The 16224-nt window shown below is 35.7% G+C and overlaps 1 protein-coding gene across 1 annotated transcript; it reads right to left on the bottom strand.

Annotated features, from left to right (window-relative positions):
* Positions 1-2655, bottom strand: LOC132308572 (putative pentatricopeptide repeat-containing protein At3g15200). Its single transcript, XM_059806690.1, has one exon. It carries the CDS (start codon positions 2277-2279, stop codon positions 636-638), a length of 1644 nt encoding a protein of 547 aa, XP_059662673.1. The 5' UTR covers positions 2280-2655; the 3' UTR covers positions 1-635.
* Positions 2656-16224: the final 13569 nt, after the last annotated feature.

Below are 16224 nucleotides of genomic sequence, written 5' to 3'. Positions count from 1 at the left end.
TTAAGTAGTATCCAATTGTAGCGTTACTGTTCTTAAACCTCTGAAGTGGTACCTATGTTAGGAATTAGATATTGGGTGCATCCGGTGTTCACGTTCATCCGAGGTGTTGTACATGCACGGGCATCTGATCTGATGAATCGGGTGCATGGTGCGCCCGGTAGTCGACGTAATATATAAGTACTATCTAATAGGATATACTTCCAACTCAGGTGTAATATATTATTAGTATCAAAGTGCAATCTATCTAATCTTGCAATATGGTGCTCCTATTTCCAATGTCTCTTCATTTCTTCTTGGTTCTACACGCTTGCGCGCGCACATATAGAGATTGAGACAAAATGCGTTCGTATATAACACACACACATGTAAATGTCTGTTTCTCTACCAGATCCGATCAATGACATACTACATCCCGGTAGTCCAGTGACACAAAGCTTTTTAACTACCACAACCCTCCGTGCCTTAATAGGCAATGTAGGCTGTAGCTCAACTGTAATTGCTCTCAAGTGCTCATGCAATACCTAAGAAGGAAAGGAAACAGGAAAAGAAAGAAAGCGCGCGCACACCATTTTCTTCATTTCTCATGAAGAATTTGAACTATTTCATGCGTAAAACTTTAAAAAGTGAAGCAACCATTACCTAGCCTGCCTATTCTTCTTTCCCCTTTTACTTGAAAGCCTATCGTCGGTGTTAATTGTTCCTCCATTCTTCAATTCACTCTCTTTTTCCTTCAACTTGATGTTTATGGCATTCACTAATAGTTTGGTTCTAGGCTCCGGCACCATTCCCTTTGATGTCATCTCATTGAAATAACACATTGCATCCTCTATTCTTTCCTTGTCGTAAAGCCCATGAATCATAATCGTGTAAGATCGTTGATCAGGTCCCAACCCATTCCTCTCCATTTCAACCCAAGCAGACATTACTCTTTCTTGATTATTCCAATCCATAAACAACCTTAGGATCAAATTGTAGGTGTCACCTGTCATCTTACATCCATTTCTCTCCATCCTCTCCAAAATCTCAGCAACTTCCTCTGGCTTCTTTGCGGATTTCAACAGGTAACCATAAGTCCTAGCATTTGGCAAACAGCTTCCTTTTTTCTGTTCCATTTCATCTAAAAGCTCATAGACCTTCTCCATCCGCCGGATGTTGCATAGGTGCTTGATAAGGGAATTGTAAGTGGCAGCATCAGGAAGACAATATCTCTCATTCATTTCGCGAAAGATTTCAAGAGCCTCGGGAATCCTCTTCTTGAAACACAAGCCATCAATGATGCAGTTGCAGATCACAACATCAGGGTTGCAATCCTTCTCCCACATTGCTTGAAACAACCTCACTGCGGTGCTCAATTTCCCTGCCTTGCTCAGTGAGTTAATGAAAATCCCATATGTAAAACGATCCGGCTTGCACTTGGACGTGATTATATCATTCCAAAACCGTTTTGCCTCACTTAAGCTACCCCATACGCACCATCCATTGAGAATGATGTTCATCGTCTTTATATTGTGGCGAAACTCACTCTGCTTAGAGTGGAACAAAAACTCTGCAGCTTCAACATGTTTGTACCTACACAAGGACATCAAAAGTGTCTGAAATGCAATCAAATCAAGCTCGAGACCAAACTCTTTCCTCCTATAGAAAAGTTGAGTTGCTTCTTCTATCTTATGTGCCGCGGCATATCTATTAAGCACAATCCCATATGACCTCTCATTTATGACACCTTTTTTCTTAGACATTTCGTCGAACACTTGGGTCAGTTCCTCGAACCGCTTCATTCGGCCTAGAATGTCCAGAATTTCATTGTAGACACCAGTCCCAGGTGAATACCCACTTCCATTTAGTCCTCTAGAAACCCAGTTGAAGAATTTATAGGCAATTTTCCAATCAGATCGATGCCGTCGAAGCACATTCAGAACTAAATCCTCAGACAGAGATATCCCACATTGATCAAGAGCTCGGTCAATCTCATCCATTGATTTGTTCCCTTGAACCTTGAGGAGGTCTTGAACTCTGAGAGCGTCGCTGTCCGTGGAGGTGGAGTGTTCATCTGAATTGCGCAGCGGCACGACAATGTTGTGATTGTCTCTGCAGGTGGAATCATCAAATTTTAGTTCTCTTTCTTGCTGATAATCCCGAACAGGGACTAGCCAAGATAGGATTTTCTGCGAAACGGGGTGGTAGGTGTGATTGTATATCGGTCGGATTGTGAGTCGAAGTTTGAGTTTACCTTGAATTTTCCGGGAAAAAGTTTTCAACGGTTGGAAGTTGGAATGCATGTTGAAACTCTACTTGAGTTGGGTCCGTTTGGATGGCAAGAAAACATATGATATTTATACTAATATGGCAGGGGTGGAACATGGCCAATCGAAACCCAACTCAAAAGTCCGAACCTTCAGCGAAAGGCTTTGATTTATTTTTATTTTATTTTTGAAAGGCTTTGATTTTCTTTTTTCTTTTTAGTAAATAGTACTAACGGTTTTCACATTTAATTATTAAATTTATAAAAAAAGTAAATTATTTAATACTCGTACATCTTTGATTTCTTTTTCTCTTTTTAGTAAGTAGTACTAACAATTTGATTTGCATCCATTTAATGTATCTTTGACTACTACCACAATAAGTTATGAACGGTCTTATTTAATCACTTGAGTGAAATAGTTTATTGGGATTTGTAAAAGTCCAATGAGTTAGTTAATTCATTGATTCAAGAAAAGTTCATTACGAGAGGGGTCTTGTACAGCATTACTCTTGCTATATATGGGGTGCAAAAATAAAATAAAATGAAATGTCCATTCTAATCATTCTTTTATTTAGTATGTAATTTAAAATGGGAATGACTATTCTATTAGAATGAAAATTCATTCCACACAACTAAAACTATGAAATGACCATTCCATTTCCAAGTAATTTATTTTAAAAAATCGACTTCCCAAAACATCCTCATATTCTAAGTCTAAAAATCACCATTACCTTCCACCACAATCATCTCCACCTTTCCACCACCACCGCCGCCATTGCCTTCCACCACCACCGACTTTCACCATCGCCCACCACTTTCCACCACCACTGCCGCCACTGCCTTTCACAACCGCTACCGCTGCCACCGCCTTTCACAACCGCTACCTCCACCACCAATGCCATTGCCTTTCACCACCTTCCACCACTACCGCCGCCAACGTCTTTCACCACTGCCACCACCACCAATGCTACCGCCTTTCACTACCGCCGCCACAGCCATAACCCTATACCATTGTTGCCGCTTTTCACTACCGCCACCGCCGCCTTTCACCACCACCGCCACCGCCACTACCGCCGCCTTCAACAACCACCAACGCCGCCGCTATTGCCTTCCACCACCGCCATTGCCTTCTACCACCTTCCGTCACCACCACCACCACCACTTTCCACCACCGCTATCGCCACCACATTTCACCACCACCGCCGCCGCCTTCCACCACCACCACCACTGTCACCATCTTCCACCACCACCACCACCGTCACCATCTTCCACCACCACTACCGCCGCCACTTCCACTGCTTTCCACCACCACCATAGTCACACCATTATCTCCTTCCACCACAACCACCACACTACTGCCATCGCCTTCCACCAACACCATAGCCACCTTCCACCACCACTGCTGCTACCAATTTCCACCATTGCCACCACCGCCGCCTTCCAACACCACCACATATACTACTACCGTTTTCCACCATCCACCACCGCTACTGCCACCATTTATTTTTAAAAAATTATTACAGAATATCATTTTGTTAATTTAATTTATTTGTTACTAAGAAGGATATTTTGGAGAATTCAATTAGAAATTTATTCCATTCTAAATTTTAAATTGGTCGAACCAAACACTAGAATAGTTATTATCATTCCATTCCTACACATTTCATATTTACAACCAAACAATAGAATGAGAATGACCATTCCATTCCATTCCCACTTGCATTCCATTCCATTCCATTCCTGCATACCAAACGTAGCATTATAGTTTACATTGACAACTCTTGAGGTTTACTCTTATAGTTTAAATTGACAACTCTTGAGGTTTTAAAAGTCATATTTACCCCTGAACCTGTTAAATGACAAAAATAACGCTAACCTTGACCCTGTAAAACCTCACACAGTCACACCCACCACCACTACACCATGCCGCAACCCTAAACCGGAGCACCCATTGCCGCAACCACCGACCCACCTCCGCAACCACCCCTACAACCACAACACCATAACCACCCCCGCCATCATAGACCCACCACCACAACCACCGCACACCGCTACCACCACACAACACTTTAAATCGGGGAGCTCCTTGATTCGACCTCAAATCAAACACGTAAAACACGCGTGAAGAGCAGTGGTAGTCGGGTGGTGGAGGCGATGGTGAGTGATTCGCTAGCCGACATCCCTGACGGCGAGCCGTCTAAAGGAATTTCCCATTCGCTCCCCGATCTGAAGCGTTAACGCATTGAGGACGTCTCGATCGCCATCGTCATCGAAGAGTATGTGTGTGTGTGTGTGGTTGTGTACGGTCTCGTCGTTTTCGCAGAGGGATTTTGCCTCTAATTGGAGAGCGATGGTAGTGGTGGTGTTTCTGATGAGAGAGACAGAGAAGGTATGGTGGTGGTGGTGCTTATGATGAGAGAGACAAATAGGGTATGGTGGTGGGTGGTGTTATGGAAGAGAGAAACAGAAAGGGTATGGTGTGATTAGAGAGAGGGTACGGTGAGTTAAAGAGAAGGTTATTTTGGTTCTTCAAAATTTAGTTTACAAGGTTATATTTGTAATTTATAATTTTTTTTTTTATATTTGTTGACTAAGTCAAAGATTAAAATAGTTATTTTTTTGGGGTAAAAGAGGTATGTATGATGACTTTTGAAATCTTACGGGTGTCAGTATAAATTAATGCGTTTATAGTCCGCTGAGTGATGTTGACCCAAACCTCATCAGGGTGTGAGTGCAATTTATAAATAAAAAAAAACAAAAAAAAAAAAGATTAGTAAGGTTCAAAGTTAATAAAACTTAAAAGAACAAAAATAATAATATATATTTATAAATTTGACCGAATCCATTAACGAATCAGATCGGATTTTTAAAACTCTAATATGTTAACCCATATATGGATTACGGCTTTTTTATTTATCAATCAGTAATCAAACCGTGAATCTAAAAATACAAATTCAATTTGTACGGGTTGAATTGGATCAAATTGATTTTAATCATGTTTTGAAACAAAATAAACAATAGATATAAATTATACCGTGTGTTTTACATAACGTCATATCGAAACTATTTATTGATTTTTTATCAGGTTTTTTTGTATGAGTTTTGATATTAGTCTCTTTATTAACAATATTAGAGATTGTTCCTTTTTTTTTAGACTTCATGCACTAAATATAGTAAAAAGTAAAAGTAATTCTTTTAAAAATTTCCAAAACTATCCTTAATCTAATTTCTACCAACCTACCCTAATCACAATAAAACCCCATTTGTTTTCTCTCTAATTTGAATTGCCGTTGCTATCAGCCGTCACGATGCTACTAACTATTGTCAATTCAGGCAAGCCTTTTGATTCTTTCGTTGGTATCTGTTCTTCATATGTTCTTCATATCACCATTCAAATGTTTTACATTAAAACTCAATAATTGATCATTTGTTGACTTACAGAAAAATTTAAAAATAAAATTAATCTCTTATTGTTTTGAAAAAGAAATTGATATCAAAATTCATACAAAATGAAGGAATTTAAGTAAATAAAAAAACCCTTTTTTATCTCTTGAATTGATTGGTTAGTTAATTTTCATATTAAGAATCATTTTTTCAATTTTTAACCAGCATAATAAAAGTGTCTAGTATTTTTAGCTCAATTAAAACCTGATTATATTTTTGTTATTAAAATATAACTTATACTTAATTTGGTCAACATGATTAATTTATAAATTATTAATAAAAAATATATAAACCGTGTGCTGGAGAGGGTACTTAATCAGTAAATAAATTGTTTAACGTGAATTAAATTTGATTTGAGAAAAACAATTTTAGATTTTGAAGTCATTAAATAGCATTTAAATTAAGACTATTAAAGGGGGAGGATTATAAACTTTAATTTGTTCAACCCATGGTAAACGCTGTAGCTGTACTAGTTTTGTGATTCATTCACACCTACAGGTACGACGAGTGTTGCACTGTCAATCCAAATCATGTGTCACCACGTCAACGACCAAATTTGGGTGTTCCAAGATGTGGCTAGATATGCTTTCAAGTGCTCTTTCATATCACCGAAACACGTGTCGCATTTATAATAGAGTTACGTCAAGCCTGGAGAGAGAAAGTAAGAGGTGGGGTTAATTGAATGAGTGTGAGCGGTTCAAAAGTTGTTTGGTAGGGGGAGTGATTGATCCGGCTGAGACGGCGAGAAGGCGGAATATGCCCCACAGCTCTGCCGTCGGACTTATTTTCCGTTTTTAGGGGCAAGGAGCCGTCTTAACCGCCGTTAGACACATTAACGCCGCAACCACACGGATCTGCCGGTCGGTCGCCCCCACCGCGTGCCACGTGGCCCTATTCCCACACACAAACACACAGCTATATATATATATATATATATATATACACACACACATCTATATTGCTATATCTATAGCCTCGCAGGGGCGGCGGCCTAGTACCGTCAAACCTCTTTTTGACTTGAACCTCAACAGTTCCCACACCCAACCGTATCACGCGCATTTCTTTTCAGACGCGCCCCTACCCAGAGAGATTCCTCTATGAGATATAATCTAAATTATGATAAGAGCACTAATAGAGAAACAGCAGGTTTCTAACTTAGCCAAAGCCACGTCAGACAATCTAGTGGTCAAAATTTTCTTTTGGTTAATTTGGTTAGCGTGAAAAAGTCAAAAAGAAAAAGAAATAAGAAATTTTAAAATTTTTTAAGTGTTTAGTTAGCCTGAAAAGGAAAATTTTCAGCAAAGTAATATTTTCACAAGTAGTTAATTTTTCTAAAAATGTTTCTTCCAAAAAATACTAAAAAATTATAATTTTCCGTGAAAGTTGTATAATTATATTTTGATTCCCTATTATGCCCATATTAATTGTTTATTCATTCGTCTCTTTTTTAATAGATATATTAGAATTCTGTTATTAGATTATGATTCTTAAAATTAGGACTGTTTTCTACTCACAAAAGAAATGAACTAATATAATGCAGTAGTAGAGTCCTAATATATATTGCAACTTTAAAATAAAAAATTAAAATTAAAAAAAATTAAAAAACTATTCAATTACCAAATTTGTATTATATATATATATATATATATATATATATATATATATAACCTAATCTTATATACTTTTTTATGCTATGTATATTATTTATATTAAATTAGTAAGGGTAGTTTTGGTATATAAAATCATTTTCTTTTCACTTTCCTGCCATCCCAACTCATGAAACAATATTTTCTCACAATTTTCTTTAAAAAAATTCATGCTAACCAAATGCATAATAGAAACTAATTCTTTTCCTTTACTTCACTTTCTTTTCCTTTCACTTTCCACCATCAAATTCCGGCTAACCAAACAGACCCTTGGGTAATTTACACAGAACTCTCTTATAGTTTGCTCTAATTTTAGGGAGCACTCTTCCTGTTTCGAAAATTACGCGGACCTCCCCTACTTTTAAAAATATTCTACACGGACCTCCCTTCCGTTAGAGTCAACGACGAAAATTGATGACGTCATCTACTATTTTTACTAAAATTCCTAAAATACCCCTATCTCTACCAATTAATACACACACGCGCGCGCGCACACACACATATATATATACACAAAATCATGAAATTAGAAGATGAAATAGGAAGGTGTAACAGAAGCAGAAAGTCTTCCCAAATCGTATATATATATCAATTAATCATCTTCTTGTAGTAGCAATATCTCATCGAGACCGTCCTTAAGCTCCACCTTCTTCTACGTTACATCATTATATATATATGTGTGTGTGTGGGCGCGTGTGCACCACAATCTTGGTCTTTTCCTTTAGATCTGGGTTTTATTTGAGGTGTGTCTATATATACGTGTGTGTGTGTGTGTGTGTGTATATATATATATATATATATGAATAAAGCAATTTGGGTATATATGTATTTAAAATTGGGGTTTTTCACCTGCGAATTTTAGGTTTTTTCTACTTAATTTTATTTGTAAAATTAGGGTTTATTTCTGATTTCATTTAGGGTTTTATCAATTTCCACAACCAGTTGAGATTGTAGCTAGGAATTATTAGATTGCTCAATAAGAAAGCTGCGAAGATACGGAGAAAAATCTGGTAAGAGAGAGAAGTTCTTGATAGAGTATTGTTTTATGCCTTTTTATCTTCCATAAAGTGTTTCCAGCAGCTTTGGAAAAAGAAAAAAAAAAAAAAAAGACAAAAAAAGGCGTCTACCATGGGGCAATTTATGTTGTTTCAGAAGTCTTGTTTGCATCAATACTTGGATAGATTCGCAATAGATTTCAACCATGCACAAGGAAATACAAAGATGGCCGTGTCAGACGTGGTGGTGGTCACGGCGTTGTGAGGATATCTTGTAAAGAGAGAAATAACTAAATCTAGTAGAGAGAGAAAACTTGCAACCCAAACACAGATGTGACGTCATGCCTACTAAATAATTTATGAGGGTAGTTTAGTAATATTAGAGGCCAAGGAAAGGGTATTTCAGTAATTTTGACAGGTCCGTTAGTGTATTTAACGGTCCGTCACACATAAGGGAAGTCCGTGTAGGATATTTTCAAAAGTAGGGGAGGTCCGCGTAATTTCTGAAACAGGAAGGGTGCTCCCTGTAATTAAGGCAAACCATAGGGGAGGTCTGTGTAAATTACCCTTTTCTTTTATAATGAACAAACAAAAATTGAAGGGCAAACAATTTATTTATTTATTTTTTATTTTTTTTGGGTTTTGTAGACAAAATCAAAATCGATTGAAATAAGATTGAATAGAGAAGAAAAACTGAGAATTAAAGGAAACAAGGAAAGAGAACGAAAAAGGCGTTTATATTTTTAGAAAATAATCTGACGTGACCAAGCCACGTTAAGTTCTCTCATTCGATTGTTTGGTTCGGCATATCATTTTCTTTACGATAAGAGCATCATAATTGTTTCTTTTTTTTTTTTTTCTCTCTCTCTCTCTCTCTCTCTCTTTTCATTTTTTCTACTTTCTCTTGTGCAAACTAGTTAGAGAGTAACTTATTTTAGAACAAGATAGTGATCAATAAATTGGTGGCTTAATAGTATTACGCTTCTACTTTTTCAATCAAGATTAAGGATTCGAGCCTCATGAAAGTATGTGTGTGAGAATATCTACAATTAAGTTTTTTTCTTTTTAGCTGGACAAACCAAGTAGGCCTAATATTATATAATTAAAGCACTAACGCCACATTTCATCTATTTTTCCTTCAACTAAAGCATATACATCAAATAGATCAATTTAATTTGACAAATATAAATGTATATTTATGGATGTCATTTATAATTATTTTCCAAATGTGGAAATATATATGTTGAGAATATTTTAATAAAAATCTTATGGTTTACTATATTTTATTAATGTGTTTTATTATACATTATTATATATATTATTAATGAGTTAATTATGTCATTATGCGACCAATGACCATTACAACTTAATCATTATATATATACGTGATCAAATATCATTTGTTGAAAGCTAGTATTATTTGATGTGTTTATGGGCAACGAGATGTTAACATGGTTACCCTGTTTTCCCTTTGATGTGCTTAAAGAGGACACTGTTTGCGAGCTCTTGAGTTGTATTTTTGGAGTCGTTACTACCCAGCACCCGCACGTGGGGAAAAAGTATCAACTTTAAAACAATGTTTAGCATGCCACTTTATCTCAAAAGCGAGTTTTCTTACTTCATGCTTCTTCATTTTTCTTATTAGAATCATGATATTGTTCTCTCTATCGTTGCATGCATAACTTGTGTGCCTTGTTGATTCAAGTTTTGATAAAAGTCTATGATTGTATTCATTCACTTCTCAATTAAATAGATGTTATATGTTTATTATTTATAATTGTAGATTCTTGTTCATTTCGAAAAATTTAGTCCCTTAATGTCTTTATGTTAAATACGAAATTATTTTGTATTGTGCTTCATAATATTAATATATATAGCAAGAATTCTTGTATTTATTTCATTATGTATGAATGGAGTTTTTTAAAATTCCCAATAATATATATATATATATATCCCTCAATTAGGACAATAAAGATCATGAAAATGGACTTAATTATGCTAGTGTAGCAATGGAAAAGTCATACAATTAGATAGTTTTGTTGCAATAGTTGAAATCTAAGTCCAATTAGTACACTAAAAAGAAATAAATATTCCTAACCCAAAGGGCACATATGAAAGTTTGTAACTCGTATAATTGACAACTTATGGAACCTATTGGATTTTTACTAATACGATCTCATATAAATCTTTATATCTATTTCAAAGTAAATCTCAATGGTATAAAAATGTAGTTCCTTTTCCATGAACTTACCAATTTGAAATTATCGTTACAATCCTACCGGCTGAAACTCGACTGCATAAAGTTAAAATCATTAGTGATCACCGGTCAGTTATACGGGGTGAATTCATTTCTATATCTTGTACATCCTGACCTTTACACAATGGGAACTGGCAATGCGTGAAATCGTTGCCTTAACTGTAATGAGGGAGATGCCAAAAGCTTGTGACTGTAGTAAAAGCGTAACATTGTAGCCATCATGGAATATGCAATTGGATCACCTCCTTTTCAGGATGAGCAAATGTTTGTTGGGTATTTTGTTTTGACAGTACTTCACACCCCAAAATAAGAGAGTTACATCTGAGTTAAACTTGAACTCGTTCCTAGACCTTGAACACGTTGCCCGTCATACTATGGAGCTGATCGTGCCTTAAGTTGTTACCTTAACTGCAAGGAGAATGATGCCAAAAGAAAGGCTAGTGACTGGAGAATAAGCATAACATTATAGCCATATACTAGAATGTGAGGTTGGATCACATCCTTTCATGGAGATGAAATGCTTGTTAGGTACTTTACTTTGACCTTCATACTCGAAGCAAAGGGAGTTACGTGTGAGTTAAACTTGAAATGGAATTTTTCTTTCATTTCTTGACAGTAAAGTAAGACCAAGCTCATAACTATTATTCTAGTTAGGTTATAACGAGTTGATATGATATCTTTTTTATGTTCCTAAACTCCCACTGAGTCGCAACATACGGCAGAAAAGGTTAATGCACCGTTAAATATTCAAATCGTAGCATGAGAATTATAAAAACAAATAAATGGTGGAATAATAAGACAAAATTTGAAGTAGATTTAAATTCCAAACTTTAATTGGATCCTATGTATACGTCACAATCCATATTTGGTTGATTCAATTTTGGATGGTTCAAAAAATCCACATTAAGCAAAAAATAGGCTCAAATTAAATAGACCTTAATCAAACCTCTTCCTTTTTTAATAAGGTAAATTACTCTTAGACCCTTTGTGGTTTGCACAATTCACTCTCAGATGCAACTTTTTATAAACTTACTTCGACACCACTTGTCAAAGTTAGGACTGCTAATGGCACTTATGAAAGTACAAAAATCCTTTGATTTTAATTATAAGTTGATGATGTAACCAAAAAGAAATATGATATATATATATATATATATATATATATATATATATATATATATATATATCCATCAACACAGAGGCAATGCACAATACTATCACCGTTATCTCTATCTCTTTCTCTCATAGTGGTAGTAATTTCCATCCCTTTTGCTAATGTATACCCGTGACCCATTCAACGTCTCTGTCACGATCCGCCCCACACCGTGTAGATATTGTCCACTTTGCACATTCTTCTCTTGGTGCTCGTGGTTTTCAAAATGTGTCTACGTGGTTATGGGGTGTCCATACATACAAATTTCAGCAATTTCACTTCCTAGGCGATGTGAAATGTCACAATCACAGCCTTTTGGGACTCAGCATCCTCACTAGCCTAATTCGTATGGACTTATGCACGCCTCCAACTTTTAATTGGGGATTGGTTCTAATACCATATGTCACAACCCAACTTGCACCATGTAAATATTGTCTGTTTTGCACACTTTCCTTTCAGTGCTCACAGTTTTCAAAACGCATCTACATGGTTAAGGGGTGTCCACACATAAATCTCAACAACTTTTTTTCTAGACGATGTAGGATGTCATAGTCTCCTTCATGGATTTCAAAGAAGAATCATTGTGATAAAAAATAAGATTGATTTCACGGACTCAATCAATTGAAGCTCAAAGTATGAATATATGCATGTCTATGTGATGTTCTTTGTCTTTTGTTATGTTGAAATCACCTCTGGAATATATGTATACATTTATATTTTCATAGGAAGATTCATGGTCCATGGACAACGTGGTTTAACTTGGGGTTTGTTTATGTGGTGTGTGTGAGAGAAAAAGAGAGATGAGTGAAGGAAGAAATATGAAAGAGATATTGGTGGTGGTAGAGGTTGCATGAGATATTTTGGTGAATGACTTATATATATATGTGTGTGTGTGTGTGTGTGTTTGTGTAAAGTGTGTGTTTTTCCCTAATTGAACTTCAATAGAAGCAAACAACGACTACTGTAATGTCACGGATTTTTTTTTGAAAATTTTAATATTGTTACTCTTCGTGCCTCGTTTTGCGTGCCATGGGGGCCTGAGGACCATTTAGGTCATTTTTTTGAGCCGAGAGTATTATAAATGCATTTTTAATTATTTTAAATCATTTAGAAGTGACATGATTAATTTTAGATTTTTTCAAAAGTCTGGACGATTTTTGGGCTCGAAAACTTCTCCCGGTTTTGCCATTTGCATTAAGGGGCGTTGTGGTCATTTCACACACATATATACATATATATGTAAATAGACATTGAGGAGATACTTTAGGGATTTGGATGGCATTGCAAAGGAAGGGTGAGGGCATGTTAGTAACTTGATAGTTTAGGAATGTTAGTAACTTCCCTAATGTTGACAAGTGGCAAGGCTAGGATCATATTTTTCTTTACAAAACAAGGCCAACCCTTGTCTTCCTCTCCATTTCAGCACTTTTCTTTCTTTCTTTATCATTTCTCATTCTTTCTCTATATCTACACATATATATGTCCTTACTTTAAATTTCATTTTGGGAGGTTTAAAATGGGATTTTGGTGAAGCCATAGAAGGAGAAGTTAGAGAGCATGGCAAGGGCTTCCATTTGAGACCAATATTGCAAGGGCTAAAGGAATTTTGAATTTGGGCTTGGCTAAGGGCTTGTTGGATTGCTCTATTGAGGTATGGATTTCTAATGCCTTAATTATTGAGTAATCTTCATTGATTTTTCATTTGCTTCATAGGGAATGCATGTTTTGTGAATAAGATGATAGTTGAAGATGATATGATGAAAGCATGTTAAGTGTAGTGATTAAATGTGCTTTATGTGGTAAGTGTGAAACATGATGTTTCCAAGTTGTGGGAATGTTAAATTCTAAATGCCAGCATGATTATAACAATGATGTGAAAACCATAATGTGTATGTTTATAGTTAAAGTGTGAGGAATGTTATACTTGTAGTTGATTTCCACAACATGCCATGTTTGAAATTAAATTATGTAAAATGTCATGCTTGTATCTATTGTATAGAGAATGACATGTTAATGCCATTACTATTGAAATAGAAGTCAATTTGATGAGATTGATGCATATGCATGACATGGCGGGAAAGGGAAAGGAAAAAAGGATATAAAATGAAAAATTTACAAAAAGAATCAGATTTCGCAAGTCCGGTGCTAATTTGACCTAGAAGGAGCGAGTGGTGGTTTAGGATGTGAAAAGTTGATTACTAGGCCCCAAATGCTTGCCGAATTTGAAAAAGGGATAGTTAATTAATCTCACCTCGGTAAAGTCGGTTAGCGATTTTTGGTACGAGTTTGGGTCGATAGAGACCAAGTTCGGGGGCGGTTGTGCATTGTATTGTATTTACATACACATTTATGATATATTGTATAAATGTCGTTGATGAGATTGACATTATGTTGTAAATGTGATAGAACCCCAATGTGTGATGTGTGGCTCAAGGGTGTCCAAAGTTGGCGCCTTAGGCATATTCTACCGAGTCTCTGTGTTTACCCCTTCAATTAACATTTTTCTGGTTATGATGATGATGTGGTTGATAACGAACCCTCACATGCATAGTTAGGATTGATGGCATCATTTTTTTTTTATTAATTTTGTAGTTAAGGTGTAATCTATGCAAATTCAATTGTAAAGCATTGTAATTGTGACCTTAAGGGTCTCAAACTTGTAATTTTCTTTTTTGGGACATGTAATTATCTATTTTGAACATTGCAACTTGTGAATGAAATGGAATGGATGGGAAGAAAATACAAACCTAGGGGCATTTATGTTTTTTCGTCTTATTTTATGCTTGTAAATTATTTTGGCTTATGAATGAATCTATGTATGTAAATGTTTTGGGACAAGTTTTAAGTTGTATAAATGTGTACATTAACATAATTATAAGGTACGATCAAACTAGAGCTCCCTTGAGAGCCCATATTCACATTCTGGGTTCAATCCGATCAATCGGATTTTTCCATACTTAAAATATTTTGAAAACCCTCCAAAATCTGTTCTTGGTCCGATCGATTGGATTTTCCTAGACATAGAAAATTTGAGATTGTCGAAATCTTCGAATTGACCAAACTTTAATCAATCATAACTTGGTCATTTCTAACCCAATTTAAGCCATTCTTTAGTCTATATTGATGCATTTTGAGCCACATTTTCATTGGCATAAACCTCATTTTATAAATTTAACTTGAAATGACTATTTTACCCCTCATGACCCTTGGGTTCCTATATGAACCCGAAGTCAGAGTTACCATTATTTAACTATCCATTATGGTTATAAATGACTAGTATGACTTCATTATAACTCCTAATGCATAGTAAGGTGAATAATAACCATTTTACCTTTGGGTGTCATTGGGTTCGGATAAAGACCCGATTTACGATTTGGACCTTCGGATTCGGGTCGTTATAACTACATAGTAGTTTTAAGTTGCAGAAGGAAAATTTTGGTATAATTAAAATATATGTAATAAATTTTTAATGAACATGATCTTTATGTGATTTTGACAAAACTAAAGGGAAGTTGACCGACCACTGTTTTAATCAAATCTTTAATCTAAAATTGTAAAGTGAAACCTTTGAGGGTTTGAAGGCATATATATTGGGTGCACTCGGTGTACCGTGCACCGGGCTCATCCGAGTCGTAAGTGTTATGCATGCGCAGGCGTGTGTTGTGCACGTACGACTTGAATGAGCTTGTTGCATAGTGTGTCCGAAACATCTAATACCTTTTCTGGTACGAAGGTAACTTGAACTTTTCTATATACAAGGGAGACACATAAATTCGTTAAAAAAGTTCCTAATTCAATAATAAAAATATTATGTTACTAATATTTCAGTTGTAGTTAAAATGAATGTTAGAATATGCCAACAAGTATTATTATTATTATTATTTTTTTGTACTGGACCTAAATTGGGTCCGAGACAAACATTGCATTTCATAATTCATATTAAAAAAATAAAACAAAATCGATAGAATAAATTTGGGATGAAAGCCAATCCATTTCAAACCCTGCTAACAACTTTCATCATCAAACATGCCTTGTATTCATTTCGTTATTTCAAAAGGCACAATGATTTTGTTGAGATGATTTTTCAAACTATAAACTCGTATTCCCTCTTATTTAAAGGAGTTTCGATACTCATACATCAAAATTACTTTGTTTTAAAAGTAGAGGACACGAGGGAATTTTGTCACAAAGGATGTCTCGGTAATTTTAGTTTTTTTTTTTTTTGGAAATTGTGTTTTAGTAATTTTTTTCTAAAAGCTTGTAATATTGACAAACTTCTGAGACTGCTATTATAATTTACTCAATTTTTTTTTTTTTTTTTTTTGGAGTGATGTGGAGAGTTTTGAGTGGCTTGTAAAATTTCTTTTGAATGCATCCCAAGCCCACGCGGAGGAGCCACATCCTCATTATTTTTTCACGCTCCTCCTAGAGCGTGGCCAAGGGACCCTACCCTACCACACCGCTCTATAAAACCCAAGCTTCGCCTC

The sequence above is a fragment of the Cornus florida genome, unplaced genomic scaffold (assembly GCF_030987335.1).
Source record: "Cornus florida cultivar Cherokee Brave unplaced genomic scaffold, ASM3098733v1 CherokeeBrave_3.0.0_Hap2_Chr05, whole genome shotgun sequence".
NCBI lineage: Eukaryota > Viridiplantae > Streptophyta > Magnoliopsida > Cornales > Cornaceae > Cornus > Cornus florida.
Note: the sequence above shows the minus strand (reverse complement) of the source record. Positions and strands in the feature narration are given on the sequence as shown.

What these genes read in the sequence shown, in the direction of transcription:
- LOC132308572 (XM_059806690.1), bottom strand. Translation starts at nt 2,279, where the DNA reads ATGCATTCCAACTTCCAACCGTTGAAAACTTTTTCCCGGAAAATTCAA.